This window comes from Gorilla gorilla, chromosome X, assembly GCF_029281585.2.
Source record: "Gorilla gorilla gorilla isolate KB3781 chromosome X, NHGRI_mGorGor1-v2.1_pri, whole genome shotgun sequence".
In the NCBI taxonomy this organism is placed as follows: Eukaryota; Metazoa; Chordata; class Mammalia; order Primates; family Hominidae; genus Gorilla; species Gorilla gorilla.
Window position 1 is genome coordinate 17,755,153 of NC_073247.2, and position 18,726 is coordinate 17,773,878.

The 18,726-nt window shown below is 39.3% G+C and overlaps 1 protein-coding gene across 3 annotated transcripts in view; it reads left to right on the top strand.

Annotated features, from left to right (window-relative positions):
• STS (steroid sulfatase) overlaps window positions 1-18,726 on the top strand; it is a 209,365-nt gene that overhangs the window by 142,577 nt on the left and 48,062 nt on the right. For all 3 annotated transcript variants that reach the window (XM_019019520.2, XM_019019518.4, XM_055376633.2), the window contains exon 8: window positions 17,304-17,441. In XM_019019520.2, the coding sequence (XP_018875065.1) occupies window positions 17,304-17,441 (138 nt within the window). The remainder of the gene's footprint in view (window positions 1-17,303; window positions 17,442-18,726) is intronic.

Below are 18,726 nucleotides of genomic sequence, written 5' to 3' on the forward strand. Positions count from 1 at the left end.
GTGTGAACTGGTGGGAATAATTTTGAAATAAAAATTCAGCCGAGATCAAATTCGCTGGATCAAAGAGCATAAAAAATTTGCTTTCATTTGATACTGCCTAAAATAGGTATACTCTTTTTTTCACCATGATAGTAGGATACCCATTGATAATCAATGAGAATGCTAATTTCCTCATACTCTTAGCAACCCTGGATATTATCAGTCTCTTTTTCATCTATCGGGTGAAAAATGCTAGTTCACTATTTTTTTTTCTATTGTGTGTAGGGTTAGTACAGCGTTGTATTTCTTCTCCCAAGGATTCTTTGGTCACTTTTCTATTGGATTGTAGATCTTTTTCTTATTGATTTGTTTGCACTATCTATATGATAATAACATTAATATTTTACTTATTGTACACTGCAAATATTTTTCCTGCCTTTTTTTTGTCTTTTCATTCTATTTAAAGAGTCTTTTGCAAGAAATTTTTGTAGTTAAACCTTCATGATGTCTGGGGCTTGTAATTGGAAGATTTTTTTTTTTAAAGCTTTTCTTACTCCCCTACAAATTACAGGTTGAGTATCCAAAATACTCAGATATTCATCCAAAATACTTGGGACCAGAAGTGTTTCAGATTTGGAATGTTTTCAGATTTGGGAATATTTATATTATACTCACCAGCTCAGCATCCCTAATCCAAAAATCTGAAACTCAGAATGCTCCAATGAGCATTTCCTTTGTGTGAGCATCATGTTGACACTCAAAAAGTTCAGGACTTAGGAGCATCTCAGATTTCAGATTTTCAGATGTAGAATACTCAACCTATATGTATACACCCTTTCCCTTGTATTTTCACCCAATATGTATATGACTTCATGCTTTACAGTTAGATATTTCATCTGTGGAGGACATTCTGTGCATGTGTGTGTGTGTGTGTGTGTGTGTGTGTGTCTGTGATGGACCATGTGTTATTTGCCTATTCTTGTGGATTTGGGTCTTGATTGATCAGTACTCTTGGCTGGTGTGGGACCTCTTAAAACTTGGGTAGGACAAGTGTTGGTGGCCCAGTGTTATACTTTGTCTTCAGGTGGTAGGAATCCAGTTAGGATCTTTTCTGCAAGGGCTATGCAGAGGGTCACCATAATGAAACCACTGGAAGCCAGGTGGCTGTAGCCCAGTAGTCTCTTCCCATGAGGTCCAGCATTGGCTGATTCATCTAGCTAGATCCACCCTTGAGTGGGCAGCAATAATTAGTTCAAACCTACACTGTCACTGCAGGAGATTGGGAGTGAAGCCAAGCTCCCCTTGCAAGTACATGAGGTCCTCATGGTGGTCGTGGCATCCACCAGCCAAATGAGTTAGGACCACAAGGAGGGCTTCAACTGCTAGAGCTGTCAAGAGCAACCTATGGTTTCTGGGAGCTGCTGATGGCTTCTGACAGCCTCACTTTTGGACTGGCTTCTGTAGCCACCATTTCTGGGTGGGGTTTTAGGAGGAGGTGAGGGTCATCAGGTGGTTGGGCTTCCCTTGGTCCCATGGGGCAGCAACTGTGATTTGCAACCCATGTGAGCAGGCAGGGGCAAGGTTAGGGCTGGGAAAGTAGTTTGCACACAGGGGAGGGTGGGATGGTTTGGTGACTGTACCCTCCAAGAGCTATTTTCTTCAGGTGCTACCATTCCCACTTGGACGAGGAGCACAAAGCCTTGAAATCAAGTGAAGGAGGGGCTTTTCTCAATTGCCTCCAAAGGGAGCCTCCTGCTTTGCTCCCACATGTCTTCCCCAAGCAGTGAGGAGGGAGCAGCTGGCTGGTGCTACCGTGCATCCTTCCCTGACCTGTGGGTCCTTACCTGTGGAATCTCATTTGTATCTGGGTGTACAGCCATGTCCCCCACTCAGATTCCTATGATGGTCATGAATCCAGGAATATGTCTTTTTTTTCCTTAAGAGATGAGGTCTCGTTTTGTCACCTAGGCTGGAGTGCAGCGGCGTGATCTCGGCTCACTGCAGCTTCAAGCAATCTTCCTGCCTCAGCCCCCCAAGTAGCAGGGACTATAAGCATGTGCCACCATGCCCAGCTAATTTTTGTATGTATGTATGTATGTATGTATTTTGTAGAGACAGGGTTTTACTATGTTGCCCGGGCTGGTCTTGAACTCCTGAGCTCAGTCAGTTCACCCACCTCAGCCTCCCAAAGTGTTGGGATTACAGACAGAATATGTTTCTTCTAGAGTAGTTATGTCACTTTTGCAAAGGGAGCTAGGAAAAAGAAGGAGGCAGAAATTGGTCTGTGTTCTCCTTGTTTCTAGAATCTTATGAAACCAGTGCTCAAGCTGTTTAGATTTCTGCATTTAGAAAAGAGGGAGGAGAAATACAACTCATGAGATCATTTGAAGAGAAGACATTTCTATCCCATGAATGAATGCATACTTAATTGAAAGCAGACAGTTCTTGATCTGAGCCCTTTCTTTGGCATCATGGGACCATTTTCAAAAACCAAAAGGCCCTTAATGGTACTGGCAGCATTAAATTGGGGGTTCAGTGCTGTGTTGCCATCTCTTCTCCTTGCTCTTCTTGTGTTCACTGTCACATTAGACTGTGTCCTGTTGTCACACTGCCGCTGTCATCTGCTCCACTGATAATATTAATACTACTTCTAATAAAGTTACTCGTTCTTCTCTCACTGTATACTTACTGTCTGCCAGGTGTTATGCATTCATAGTAGTTCTCATGGCAGGCTTCTGCGAATGGAACTGTATTATCCCTTTTTAAAGATGTGTAAACCAAGGTGCATTGGAAGGTAGTAACTAGTCTCAGCAAGCTCACAAAATCAGCAGATTGCAGAGGCAACATTCAGAGCCATGTGTATATGGTTCCGCCCCACGCAGTGTATACTGGGACGATGATATCATACCACTTCTGGCTTCAGCATATTGATGGCAGCAGCGGTGCCAAGAAAGGACAGACTTTGTGACCAGATTGCATGTGATTCTATCCCCCACTGACCAACCTCTGGCAGTTAAATGTGGGCAGGTGACCTCTCTCACTGAGCCCCCACTTCTTTCTCTGTAAAATGGGATCATTTCATTGCCTTTCTTGCTGGGGATGTTTTGAAGAGTGCCTTCGGTGTATTAAGCGCTGGGCAAACGTTCACTATTATTAGGAAGCCTTCACACAGAGCTTTTGTTGCATCACAGCGTCAGTTGATTCTCTTTTCTGTGCATCTTGACTTTGCCGTCTCTCCTCCAAGTATATTTTATTTTGCTTTTTGGTAGGAAAGGGGAGCAAATGGCCATAGCTCTCTTAGGGCACAATTTCATGTGTTCGAGTCTTGTGACCTTTCGTTGGTTTGGTATCTCACCATGAGAAAAATGGAGTAAATGAAATATTTCCATACCTTTGTCATCTGAGATCATGTGAGCACGCCTCTCTGCCTGCAATCTGAAGAGTCACTTCTCCGACAAGCCTCGTGGAGTAGAAATTCAGGATTGCTCACAGAGTCTGCTGGGAGCTAACTGTCTGTCTTAGGGTGATTTCTGGGCTCACCCACTTGGACTGCATCTCTCAACATGGCATGCAGCGCCCGTGGTTTGGGGCAACAGTGGCTTAATGCTTTTTTGGGGAGGTAAGCACTTAGGAAGGAAAGTTTCTTTACAACAGGATTCTGTAAGTCATTTTATTTGCTCTCAAGAAGTAGAAAAAAGAGAAGGTTATAACATAGCATATACTTTCGTATATTACTCCTTCTCAGTGCAAAATGGATCTTGTTCATTGGGTACCCCAGATACCATTGAAGCAAAAAAATTAAAATAGAACAAACCTCTGCTGTTTCTGGCATTACCTTGGTGCCTGCCATACTTAACACAAAATTTCATTTATTTAAGGTCACTCACAGTGAGTGTACCCTGACTAATTTAGCTCATCAATTACTTAAATTTTAAAACAAATACTGATGCTCACCTAAATGAACTCCATTTAGTCAGTCATGGCAAAATCTAACTTTTGCACCTATTCACACTTCCAGTTTGTAGAAAATTGTTAGTGAAAGAACATTGTTGTCATAATATTTTTTTTTATTCTAAGGTAAGACAATAGCCAGAACAAAACAAAAATGACAAAATTACAGTATTTTAAATCTTTTAACTTTAATCACTTGAAGGTGGAATTACCTATCAAATACCTGTGCCGACAATAGCTATTTCTTGTCTGCCAAGTTTCATCAGTAACAACCATCTATAAATGCGTTTATGCATCCGATTTGCTGCAAGTAAATATAGCATACTTTAGGAAGAAAAAAACCTAGAGAAAACAAGCTTCTTTGACAATCTTTGAAGCTTTGAGCACTGACTTTGAGAAAAACGATTTTGTTTTGTTTACACAACTTGACATTTTGGTTTTGCATAGTGCTGCCTTGCAATTAAGCATAGGAAGGAGAGACGTGAAATGACATTACAATTTATTTGGAAACAGAGAGAATTACCATACTTACAGATAGAGTAGATGCTTCTGTGTTACTATTTCTTTGTAACTTTATCCTTGCAGAACTTCCCAAGAGGGTGTCCCAGCATGGGGATGCATCTGTACAAAACACAGCTCTTGTAGACAGGAGCGGGTCTTGCTCAGATATCGTTGGCCAAGAAGGGCTTCAGTCTATTCAGTTTGGGAGATGGAAAGGGAGTCTTTGTACAGAACAGTATACACTGAGTTATAACATCCACAAGTGGTGTTACTGCCTGGATCCACATCATAGAATATACATCCACATTCATATGGATTTGCATAAAAGCATGCAACAAACTACACATAATATGTAGCATATTTCCTTCCACCATGTCTCACCCAAAGCCAGTAAATCCTTTAGCTACTCATGGCTCTGCAGATGGCTTCTGCTTGGTTTGGTCCATAGTCTTGTCATTCCTTACCATGTTCTGCATTGCATGCCATGTGCTTTGATCCACTGCATGCCATATGCCAAGATGACCATTCACAGAATAGTCATTTCCTGGAGGAAGGTCTTTATTCTAATGAAATTGCTCAGTCCCTCTGCTTGCAATTGCATCAGAGTCCTGCTTGAAGCATTTCTTAATTTAAGAGTATTCCAAAGAATACTCTTCTCACTTTGCCACTGAACCAGTCTAGCTAGGACTGAAGATGGAGGTCACTGGGCAAGGTCATCCTTTCCAGTGCACGCTACCTGACTTCAAACTATATTACAAGGCTACAGTAACCAAAACAGCATGGTACTGGTACCACACTGTCTCAATGCCAGTTGCCTGATATTTGGCACTGGCTTCTCTTCGTGCTTTTAGAGCAAGAGTGGGTAGGGTGGCAGGGCTTGCCTCTGTTTTGGGAGGGAGAAGAATGACTTTCTAGGTGACTGCTGTCTAAACACTAGTTCAATGCAACAAGCCTCATTGGCTCTCAGTTTCCATCTCTACTTCCGAGTTAGACTTCTGTGCCCTTGGGCAGCCTCCTGGAGTGTGATAGTTGAACTATTCATGCCCCTGAACATGAGCCCCACAAAAATGTTTATTGGACTTCTTTACTTGGTACTTTTTAAAGAGTTGAGGAATGGAACTTCTACATAAAGCCAGTATCAAGAACTGAAGTATGATTAAAGACAAGGCCGGGACACTAGGGACATAAAGATGAGAAACTCTTCATTGCCTCTCCTCGACTATCTGGTATGAGTGGCGGTACTGGAGTTATTTTCCACTGAATTCCTCAATGATTCTTTCTGTGACCCATTTGCCCACTAATATGATATTCCCCATATGTGCTGTAGTCAGAATATAGCATGCTTTCAATGGCATTAATGTTAAATCCTTTGCTCTTGCAGGTGAATCCACATCTTCGAAAATGGCATTTTTTTTTCTTCCATCATCCTATTCTTGATTTTAAATGTATGCCTCAGTTACAACCATATGGAAAGCTCAAAGTAAACCAGGGTATCAGAAAACCCAGTGATAACAGTGCAGCAAGAATGAAGGATATGTAGATATTGTGTATGTTTTTCTTCTCTCTCCACTTTCTATTTGAGTTTCCAGTAAATCTGCATTTGTGACAAAATAGTAAACTTTGCAGAAAGAGGTTTTTGCAACCTCAGATTACAGATGGAAACAGTACGTAGCAGGAAAAATAGAAGAAGGGTTAGCTTGAGACCAGGTGTTTGAGGCTGCAATGAGCTATGATTGCACCACTGCACTCCAGCCTGGGCAACAAAGTAAGACCCCATCTCTAAAATAAATTTAAAAAAATAAAATTTGAGAGAGATGGGGTAAGGGCATTGTGGCCAGACCAAGGTAGGCCTGGAGAGCCAAAAAAAACTTTTAACTGTAATACATAGTTGAAAATCCATTGTATAGAGTATTGATTTTGGTCCTCTACATTAATTTAGCTTATAAATCATTAATCTCTGAGTCTTATCAAGTCTATAATGATGTTACCATGTTTAAACATCTGCAAACCTAATTTCAGGTTCTTGAGCCTGAAACTAATATTATCTTACCTGGAATTTATATCTCAAATTAAAATTAATAGTGTTTAATGTTGTCTTATAAATTATTTCTATCGTTTCCATGGTATCTTCCATTTATTATGGTATCTTCCAAGAAGATACCATAAGAAATTATCAAAGAATCAAGTTATCAATTATCATGACCACGCTAAAATGGTCATGATGGAATGGCCATTAAAAGACCACTTGGCTAGTTAATTCAGATGGGATTAATAAAAGTACATGAGAGCATCTTAATACTATCAATAATTAGCAGCAACACAATTGCACCACAATAATAATAAACATTTAAGACTTACAATAGCTAAAATGCAAAAGCATTTAGTCTATTTTAGTCACATCTCTAAGCACAATCTTAGTCATGCGTCTAAACATGGATTACTTAATGTAATCCCTACAACTATGCTACAAGATACTTTTATCATCACCTCTGGTTTAAAGGCAACAAAGCAAAATTTGGTTAGGTTGAGCAACTTGTGTCAGGATTGCCCAACAGCCACTACACTATAGAGCTTCTTGGCTGCATGAGAAGAGTTCTGGATTGTGAATTGAATTCAGACAGTAGACCTACCTGGTTGCTGGGGAGAGTCTCCTGCTCTGGAGCTGCAAGTTGTGTATAAGACAAGCCTGTTTGGACCAATGGCCTCTGACAGTTTTCTTCTCACTCCTGTATTCTAGTATTCCATCAAGTCCTGAGTTCTTGAGTTTGCCTCAGATACTATAAAGATGTCTGGGTTCAAAATTAAACAAGGGATGTGGAGGACAGTAGAAGCTATGGGTACTACAAGGGTGTTTTGGGTAATACTTTTTCTGCCATCTAACCATTCCAAGCACATTTAATTTTGCTAATTAAGTCTTTCAAGGCATAGAAAGGAATGACATTAGAATCCATGAGTTTGAGTTAAAGCTGTGTTCTAAATAATACTCCACTGAATACCAATGTGTATATTTGAAAAGTGAGGTCAAAATTAGGGGTCAGAACTAGAGTTGAATACCTGTTGCTTTAAAGTCATGGCCCAATTATAGCTCAGTCAAAAAAATCTAGTGGAACATTCCTCCTCCATGAATTTATTCAGCCTGCTTGAAATAATTGAATTAATTAATTGGATTAAATGAAGTAATATATTTAGAGTAGTGAGCATAGTGCCTGGCTTGCAAGACAGGCTCAGTAAATGGTAACTGCTATCATTATTATTATCATTATTGTTATGATTACTCTTCTTTCCACAGATGTGTAAAGCATCTTTGCTTAAAATGTGCCTATACCTCCATTACATTGAGTAGAAAAATCATAGATGAGAAAATGTCTATAATGGAAAACTAAGCAGATATTTGCACCATCTTATCTTTTTTATTACTAGCTCACCTTATATTTAAGATATCTCTGGTAGGACCCACGGTCCCTAGAAGGGCCCACCAATAGCATTGGTATTAAGGATCTTGGGGAAAGAACTGCTTCTCTCGACTAACACCGCAAGTCCCCACATAAAGCAAACATCACCCTGGAGTTAGGAGGATATTGCAAAGAAGCTGTGACTGGCAAACTGAAGGTTGCATGGATTAAGGAGGTTGCAAAACATAAAAGATGAGTTTACCAAGGCGTTAATCAATCTGTCCATGTTTTAATTCAAGTGGAAAGAAAGGCTTGGACCTGTGACTGATGTACAAGGTGTCAGCAAAGGAAAACATCATTTTCAATTTTGTATCTTCGACTTTAGAGATGGTAAAATCCAATGCAAAGACCTAGTTGTAGCATGAACGTGAGTCTCGATGGTGTGGTAGAGCATCATAAATATGAAGAATTCTGAAGGGCTTTGTTTCCTAGTCCATTGTTCATAGCCTCTGGCCATTCTCGACTCACAGTCCTCCCTCCCTTGTGGCTCAGTCTGGAGGTTTAAGGTTGCACCTCCAGTTGGATATTGCTGGAGAAGTTCTGGCTGATCTGTGTCCAGAGCTTTGCACTGCCTTCTGTCATAGAAATGATGCAATGAGCATCTGTGCAACCTCCTACTCCATGGCACAGGCTGGGTTACCTCCCAGGGCAAGTTCAGCTGATGGCCATACCAAACAGCAAATGGCTGTACCCGATTACCCAATCTCTATCTTTGCAAGAAGAGAAAGTCCAGGAAATACAATGGCATTGCTGGATCAAGAATTGAAAGACAGTGTGCTCACTTTGAACTCTGCTCTTTCAAAACATGTCCTGCTAGTCTGAATGCCCATGGCTCAGGGATACCACTCTATTGTGATGTTGATAACCCTATGGAAACGATGTCCAAAGTGGCTTCCCTTGAGCTATAGGCATGCTGACTTTGGGTCTTCTCCCAGACACCGGAAGGAGTATAGTTCCACAGAACAGGTACAATGACTTTGTTCTTCCCCGCACCTTTTCCCCATCTATGCAGGAAAACACTGGTGTGCTCCATGAACATGAGAACAAGTTGGAGTTATTTAAATTATTTCCAGCAAATGCAACACCCTGGAAAACACACAAGTTATTGTTAATCCAAGAAAATAGTGGAGTAGAGCCGTGAAGGCATCCCAGATGGTGAGAGCAGATGCAAGTGCAGGAGGGTAAATCACACATTACGACTGCCATTAGGGCAAAGATGGGTTTAATGGAGGAAATCACAACATTATCACAACAACCAGGTACAACACAAAATAAGAATTAATTACCAGGGGACAATATGAACTCAGGAACAAACCAAAGAGGGAAACCCAGTCAAGTGAAGACAGGGTTATCTGTAGAATGGTGACATTGCACTCTTACAGTTTTCCATGTTTTAAGTACCCTAATAATTCCGATTATATGCATAGTATGATTATTTACTATGTTTGAAAGTTATGTGTCAAATTGTCTGAAACTAACCAAGTCTCATTATGAGCATAGTTACTGAGAACTGTGAAATTCCAGCCATCTCTTTTTATGTGTCAACATTGATTAAGCATTTAGTCACAGGTAACCTTTCCTCTCAAAGTGTGGTTGTTGGGCAGGTACCATCAGCATTATGTAAGAGCTTTTTTTTTTTTTTTTTTTTTTAGAAATTCTCAGATCCCCATTCTAGGTTTACTGAATCAGAACCTTCATTTTAGCATGGTCATGAATTAGCCAATTGAAATTCAAGAAACATTGGTATATAAGGTGACTATACTATGAAACCTATATGCTAAGTACACGGTCTTGTGTGTTAGTTTGGTTCAGCCAGCAGAATTCTTTAAAAAATTGTGTAAGTTAATCTAATCAGTTTCTGAATATCACATTTGCTTACTTTTCCATAGTTATTTCAAAAATGATTAGGGATGTCTTCTTGACATGTTTTGAATGAAATTTTTATGTTAACTTATGACATGTGAAAGTGAGTAAATTAATAAAAAGCATGATGATACACAAATTAATGGATGTAGTGACTAGTTGAATGGGAAGATCTTGCATTGGGTACGTCCACCCATCACCGTCGAAGAGGAATTTATCCTCTAATCCAAGAACTTCAGAGAGGATGATTCTCCATCATCTATTTGAGGCAGACAAATTTGCATTTATTAACATAAACTGCCCATGGCAGAAGTTTGAGCCCCTTGTCTCTTGCTCAGTCATTAGGGGAGATAGGAGCCACTCTTCTCTTGTTATTCAGGAAGTAGATACAGTATGTGCTGGAGTTCACCGTCTGCCTCCCAGTTCCTTAGTTCCTGCAACTCTCCTGCAAGAGTTTCATTTCCAGTGCCCTCCTTAGACCTTGCTGTCCACTTGGCATTTGACTGATTGAATCCCAGATGACCTTTTATGCAGGAGTTGCATTAGATCCATCTTGAGTACAGCAAAGCACAACTTCTCCTATTTAACTATTATGCCATTTGCATTCTTCTCTTGAAAAAAAGAGAAAAGCCATACAAACACCAATATTCCCTGCAGTTACATTGAGTAGGTAGGAAAGACTTTCTTAATAAACCCCCCAAAAGACAGCACATCACTTTTGTATCTCAACCAACATACAAAATGCAGATTATCAACTTTATGCCTTTTTATTTTGGTCCTATACTATTTTTCTTTTATGTGTAAACTTTTAGATTTGATTTTATACTGTAGATAAATCATATGCTTTCCAATGTCTGATCTGAAGGGTCCCTTGAGCTCCATATGGATGGAGGAGATCAGGACTAAAGTTTTGGAAATCTTGACCATTTATTTCAGGAAGAAGTACTAGATTTGAATTCACCTATATGAAATGGACATTGTATCAAACTGGAGATGATACACCTATTTGTGCAGTGACAGATATACCCTGATGTATGGGACATTGGTGTTACTTCTAATCCTAACAAAGAATTCCCTTTCTGGGACTAGTGACAGCAGAATTTCTCTGTGCCACTCCACAAATGGTTCAGGAGAGCATGAGAATAACGCTCCAAAGGCCACATCCCTGAAGTAACACCTAGCATTTTATATGGCCAGCAGAGAGTCGTAGCCACCCCCAGGTGGTACAATTATTGCAACTCTTATCTATCTTAAAATTCTAGCTTTAGCTGAAATACTGGAGTCTCGCCATCTCTGTTGGTCAGATGTAGGAGTAACTTGCTCACCAGCATAGCTTCAGGGAGACTTTAGGGTACCATTGTGCCCTGGAGTTACACTGAGTAAGTGAAGAGGCTTTCTTAATTATTAACAGTGGGTGCCTGTTTAAGGGGATATCTGCCTATCTATCTAGCATATCTGATATAAAAATAAAACACATATGTTTTATATTATATATTAATATTATATAAAATAATTATATATTTATATATAAAATAAATATATTTTATTTATATATAAATTATTTTATAATAATTATGTTATATGTATATAACATATATAAGTATATATTTATATAATTATAATTTCTATATAAATTGTATAATTAAAATTTATATATAAAGTATATAAATATATATAAATATATAATTACATAAAATATATAAATTTTATATAATTTATATAATTATGTATAATTTTATATATAATTATAAAATTTATAATTATAAATTATATGTAAGTATATAAATATAAATAACATCATAATAAATATATAATTATATTAATTAAATTTAGAAATATAATTATAAAACATAATTTACATGTATACTTACAAAATTATAACATTCTATATAAATTTATTATATAATATACGTATAAAATATATAATTTTATATATGTGTATATAAAAATATATACACATATATAATATAAAACATATATACATATATGTGTGTGTTATATATAATATAAAACATATCTATGTTATATTTAATGAGCCTAATGCTTCCAAAAGCATAACTTTCATATATATATAGTGACTTCATAGCACTTTGCTCCAGTATTCTGTCTGAGTGTACCTACTTTGTAGAAGAAAAGGCAAAGCGAAATGAACTAAAATGACAAGGATTTGGTGAGGCAAGCTGAGGTTCTAACTCCATTGTAAAGTTAAGGAACAGTGAGCACTCCCTGTACGGCCAGTCCAGGATGAAGTGTTTTGGGTGGAATTCCTCATTCTTCCACAGCAACCCCCTACTATTATCCATTATCACCTCTGACTTAGTGGCAGAGGATCCCAGTGAGAAGCCAGAGACTTGGGTTTCAAACCAACTCTGCTTAAGTCAGGACCTAGAAGCAAGAACTTTAGCACTTAGTCCTATGCTATGGCACCTCACTCACCTAAGACCTCGAATTCTGCTTTCATGTTTGAAACCCTTCTCTCTCTGCACTTTGTAGCTCAGTGCCTGACTCTTAATAGTAGCTTAGTGCTTGTTTGTGGGCTAAATAAATGGAATGACAGAACTTTCTAGAATTTAGGCTTCCTCTGCAACCCACATCCACACTTGACAGAGGAAGGAGCCGGATTTTTGCATTTCCAAGGTTTCTTCTTTGGGACTGCAAAAGGTCTGGTTAGGAAGCCCTCACATTGATAAGCTTGTTCTTGTTATCTCCAGTTAAATAACAAAGTGCTCTTGAAATGGCTTATTTTCTATATTTGTTTCCTTCAGAAAACAAAGGGAGAAAGCTTTGGAGATAGAACATTTCATTTACAAGCTATAATGCAGCTCACCATCGGCAATTCAAAACTATCACTCTATATAAATCAGTGTCATTATATCTTGAGAACCTTCCTGAGAAATAATATTTGCAGACCTCTAATTTATAATAGATTGCTCTGAAAGCAAAAATAATACAGCAGCATTTGTTCTCATGGGAGATTTCCGTTCACAGTGTTTAGGAGGGAAACATGTTAGACCTTTGTAGGATCAATGTTATAAAAAATTAAATGTCGAGTGGGCTCTGGGATTTACAAATGAGATTCTGGCTTAAGACCTGAGTAGTGTGGGATCCAGACTGTATCTTTTGGGAAAGAATGGGCTAAAAGGAAATTAGAAATCTGACCATTTCTCAGGAAGTTGAGCTAAATATTCTACCATGCATACATGCATGGCAGCCTCAGCTACTTTCTCTTGTACTAATCCCAGCCCAGTTGTATAGGGCACTTTAATGAAAGTGATCACTCTAGGCAAGGAAGAAGAAGCTTGATGAGGACATGTTAAATATCATGGTCATTTGAAATATTGGAATTTGGAGGAAATATCCAGGGAGAAGTATTAAGATGGGGAAGGATGCAGGATATTTCAGTTGAGAGAATCTGCATAATAAATGCAGCTGTAAATTTGTCTGGAGTTAAAAATAGGCAAGAGGAGAAGCTGTAAGTAGGATGTAGCTGGCCTTGGCTTTGGGGATAAGAGCTGTCCCTGAAAAACTCTGTGACACCCCAGCCTTTAGCACACAGCCCGTGTAAGGTGGGCACTTCATAAATCCATGTTGAATGAATGCATGAGGAAGTCTAGGAGTCAAAACTGCGTTTGAAAGGCATTTAAAAAATTAACAGAAGGAGGCTGAGGCAAGGGGATTGCCTGAGCCCAAGAGTTAGAGACCAGCCCGGGCAACAAACTGAGACCCAATCTCTACAACGAATACAAAAAAAAAAAATAGCCAGTCATGGTGATACTCACCTGTAGTCCCAGCTACTTAGGAGGCTGAGGTGGGAGGATCACTTCAGCCCAAGAAGTAGAGGTTGCAGTGAGCCATGATTGTGACACTGCACTTCAGCCTGGGAGACAGAGTAAGACCCTGTCTCAAAAACAACAAAAATAATAGACTATTTTTGAGCAGTTTTACGTTTACATAAAAACTGAACAGAAAGTAAAGAGTTTTCATACACTCTCCCCTGCACATAGTTTCCTTATTATATATATTATGTATTCATGTGGTATATTTGTTACAATTGAGCCAACATTGATAAGCTGTGATTAACTGAAGTCCATAGTTTCCATTAGGGTTCACTCTTCGTGTTGTATGTTCTGTGGGTTTGGACAAAGGTATAATGGCATGGATCCACAATTACAGGATCATACAGAGTAGTTTCACTGCCCCCAAAATCCTCTGTGTTCCGCCTCCTCATCCCTCCTTTCTCCCAAGCCCACGGTAATGACTGATCTGTTTAAGGTCTCTGTAGCTTTGCCTTTCCCAGAATGTCCCATAGCTGGGATCATACAGTATGTAGCCTTTTCAGATTGACTCCTTTCACTTAGAAATATCTTAAGATCCTTCCATGCTTTTCATGGCTTTATAGCTCATTTCTTTTTAGCTCTGAAATAATCTTTCATTGTCTAGATGTACCACAGTTTATTTATCCATTCAACTGCTGAAGGGCAGTTTCATTGCATCCAAGGTTTTGACGATTATAAATAGACGTGGTATAAATATTTGTGTGTGGGTTTTTGTGTGCACATGAATTATTATGGGAGACACATTTTTATAGGAAATTTCTTTGCAGCATTTTCTTTGTGCAGATACTTCTACATATAGAAAGATGAATTTTGTTTCAAAGGAGGGTGTATGGTCATATGCCCTTTACTAAATACTAACTACAATACACGGAAGCAAATTCCTAAGTCCTCTGCTACCTGCCTAATCTGTGTTATTTTACACAGAGGTTGTTGTATGAGCAAAAGGGGGCATTTTTCTTTCAAAGTATAAACGGGGGTTATAGCGCCTTATTGTTTCCTTCTATTTCAACTCATTAAGCTAATTACCATTTTCAAAGTAATTAGGCTTAAATTAGTGTCTCAGCCAAACAACCCCAAGCCCGAGAGCACAGGTGGTTTGCTTAGCTGCACCAGATAACACCATAATAAATGTCTGCCTGATCATGATTTATCATGGGAGACAAATTGCTAAAATGGCCCTCGGGTGTCTTATTTTTTGGTTCTGAGTATGACATTTACATATATGGTGTGGGTTCTGGGAATGTTTATCATTTGAGTTAAAAATTGAGAAACATTGAACATACTGTAGCCCATGGCACTTGCAATCAAATAGCAAAAATATGCCTTGCCACAAATGACTTGGTTGTTGCTTTTGCATCAGAAATCATCTCTGCCACCTCCATGGGCATCTCACTCTGCAGTCCTTCTCCTTCCCCTTTTCGGGACCAAGTAGGTGTGAGTGCAACCTGGAGAGAAGGGTCTGGCCCTGCAGGGTGTGATCTACCTGCTGGATAGGATGTATTCCAAATCCTATATTTAATTATTTGAACTGCAGAGGATGCCTGCGGCCATTATAGAATATCAGTTGTTGTGGACATCCTAGTGTGACTAAGAGCCCACCCAAAATTTGATTCCCATGTCTAGACCAGTGACAGCATGCACACACTAAGAGGATATGAAAAGGCTTATTACTCATATAATGTGGCTTTCTGAGGAGAGCAGGTGATATGGTTTGGCTGTGTCCCCACCCAAATCTCATCTTGAATTGTAGCACCCATAATTCCCACGTGTTGTGGGAGGGACCTGGTGGGAGATAATGGAATCATGGGGGAGATTTTCCCCCTTACTGTTCTCATGGTAATAAATAGGTTTTGCGAGATCTGATGGTTTTATGAGGGGTTTCTGCTTTCGCTTGGCTGGCTCTCTCTCCTGCCTGCTCCCATGATTGTGAGGCCTTCCCAGCCATGTGATACTGTAAGTCAATTAAACCTCTTTTTCTTTATAAATTACCCAGTCTCGGGTGTGTCTTTATTAGCAACGTGAGAGCAGACTAATACAGCAGGTTACTAAACCAGTACAAAAAATAGCTTGAGAGAGCTCGGAAAAGAAACGGATTCTGCTGTTATGGTGATTAGTACTTGGGGCTGGGATAAGGGTCTCTTGCATGCAGACAGGGGCTTGCTTAGTTCCATCCTCCCACCGGCGGTGAAGGAGGGAGCGCCCAGGATTTCTTATCAGCCTGCGTGGCACGAACAGAAGAGGGAGAGATGAGGCTTAAAAACTCTTAGCACTCAAACATTAAGAAATGGAGTCGGGCTCTAATATACCAGTCAAAGCCTAGCAGTATGCACTGACTTATTAAATTAAATCAGCAGCATATGACTATGTAGAGCCCTGTGGAAATTGTACATTGTCTACCTCTAGTTTGCCCATCATTGTCTTCTGATTTGAGAGCTGGGTGATAGCTTCCTAATCAGAAAGTCCATGTTTCAGCTCCTTCTTCAAACTTCAACTTTCCTCTGTTTTTTTCTTGCAGAAAATTATAAGCATATGCAGAAATGGAATAGTACAGTTAAACCTCCATATGCCCTTCACTCATATTTAACAGTTATTAACTCCTGGCTAATCTTGTTGAATCTATATCCCATACTCATTTATTCTTGTCCTGCATTCTTTTGAATAAGACAGCAGCTATCATGTTCTTCACCACCTCCATTTCATCTACGGGTATTTCAGGATATATCTCTACAAGATTTTTTTTCTCTGGTGTACTTTTTACTCCTCTGTGATTCTCACTGAGTCTATCTATTCACCTGTTCAGGATTTGAGCATTTTGAGTTTTCAATCAGATTTAATTCTTACTTTCTGATTCTCCCACTTCCTAACTATCTGAACTTGAACAAATCGGCCTTTTACAGCATTGTTGCTCTACCCATAAAATGAAGCTAGTGCCATTTACTCATAGGGTTCAGTGTGGTCTAAACAAGATAATATGTAATAAAATTCTCTACATGTGCTCAACAGAGGGTAGCAATTATTGTTATTATTATTGTTGTTGCTATTATTTTTTGAGGGGTTATCTGGAGGTGGTATACAATGTTAGTTCTGGGGAAAGAAGGTGAGGTCAGGAGGAATGTTGATATTTGTGATGGACAGTTTAGACTTGGAGAATAACTCCTGGTTATTTCTCTATCAATGAGGAATATTGATATTCATGTGAGGGATAGTTTAGATTTGGGTATCTACCATAAGTATTAGAAGAGAATATTCTCATAAAATATCTATATACATATTTGTTCACATAAGAGGAACATCACTGGTTTAGTTTTCCCATCCAATAAGGAAAAATGATAGACTTCTTTATAGCCTTAGAGCCAACACCAGCTGGTGAGAACAACCTTTCAGCTTCTTTCTTCTGGCACCTGCCTCCAAGTGGCTCTCCATCAGTGAACCTGGTACTTTTAGAATACTTTCTCAGGTCTCCCTGTAGAATCACTTCATGATACCCAGAGGTTCAAATGGTGCTTCTAAATGGCACTCAAGTCAATGAATCTTGGTGTCTATTCTAAGAAGCCAGCCACAGCCAGTCTTGATTGCATCACGTCTCATGCTGGGATAAACTCCAATATGTAAGAACGTTTACTTCCACCTTGAGAAATTAGCCACCCATTGAGTAGGGCAACCATCTTCATTTGCTTTATGAATATGCATTATTTTTAAATGGAGTCTTTTTCCCCTCCAGGGCAGATCTTGAACCTTCTGGATAAGCTGAGATTGGCTAATGATACCCTCATCTACTTCACATCGGACCAGGGAGCACATGTAGAAGAAGTGTCTTCCAAAGGAGAAATTCATGGCGGAAGTAATGGGATCTATAAAGGTGAGAAATGCTGGGATGGACAAGCTCTGGCCTCTTAGCTCATCCGCTGGTCACTTTTTTCTTGATTTTCGAGCTTTTCCATAGTTCTTCTGCTACTTTGCAATAGGTAGGACTTCCTTGTGTCATGGAGACAGTCGGAAGGCCAAAGTGACCATTTCTGTTCTGGTTCCCACAGAATTTAAAAGCCCACATCTTGTGTCAAGACATTAGAATGAGAGTATGTATCTCCAAATGTAAATGCAGCCTCATATAATGTAACTGATTAAAACAAGAATTCCTCTACCCCTATGTGTAGATTTCCTGTCACTACTGTAACAAATTGACACAAACTTATGGGCTTAAAACAAATTTATGAACTTACAGTTCTAGAAGTCAGAAGTTCAAGATGGATATCTCACTGGTCTGAAATTGAGATGTCTGTAGGGCCTTCTACAAGCTCTTGGGGGGAATCTGTTTCCTTGGCTTTTTCAGCTTCTGGGGACTTCCCACTTTCCTTGGCTCATGGCCCCTTCTTCCATGTGGAAAGCTAACAATTCACTGTCTTCAAACCTCCGTGTCTGTGTCTGACCTGTGCTTCCATAATCTCATCTCCTTCACTTACTCTGACACCCCTGCCTCCCTCTTATGAGGACACTTGAGATTACGTTCGGCCCGCTTGGATAATCCCACATCATCTTCCCATCTCAAGATCATGAACTTAATCTGCAAAGTCTCTTTTGCCATGGGGTGTAACATATTCACAGGTTACAGGGATTAGGACGAGGGCATCTTTGGGAGACCGTTATTCTGCCTACGTGAACCCACAATAGTATTTTGAGCTAACACTTCTTTTCAAAAATTTTTTTTGCAGCATTAGCTGAGCCACTTTCATGGTGGATTGGGCATCATGCTAGTCATTGGAGATATTTGATGAGACCCAGCTACTGGCTTGTATAGTGTATGCTCTGCCAATATAAGATAGACATATATATTGTCTAATATATACATTTAGACATATCTTATGTACTTATACATAGCTAATATTTAATGTCTATATAGATTAGACATATCTAATGTCTATCTTATATGACAGACGTTACATGACACACAACGTGGCCCATTTCATAAAGTGATATGGTACCTAAAAGGGTGTATTTATGCTAAGGGTTAGGACTCCCCAGCCAAATCTGCAGTGGATATGGGTTGAAGGTACAAGAAGAGATGATGCCTTAACCAAAAGGGGAGGGTGAATCACAGTTTACCTGCAAAGATATGAAAGGATGATATAGGGAATGCTTTTATCTAT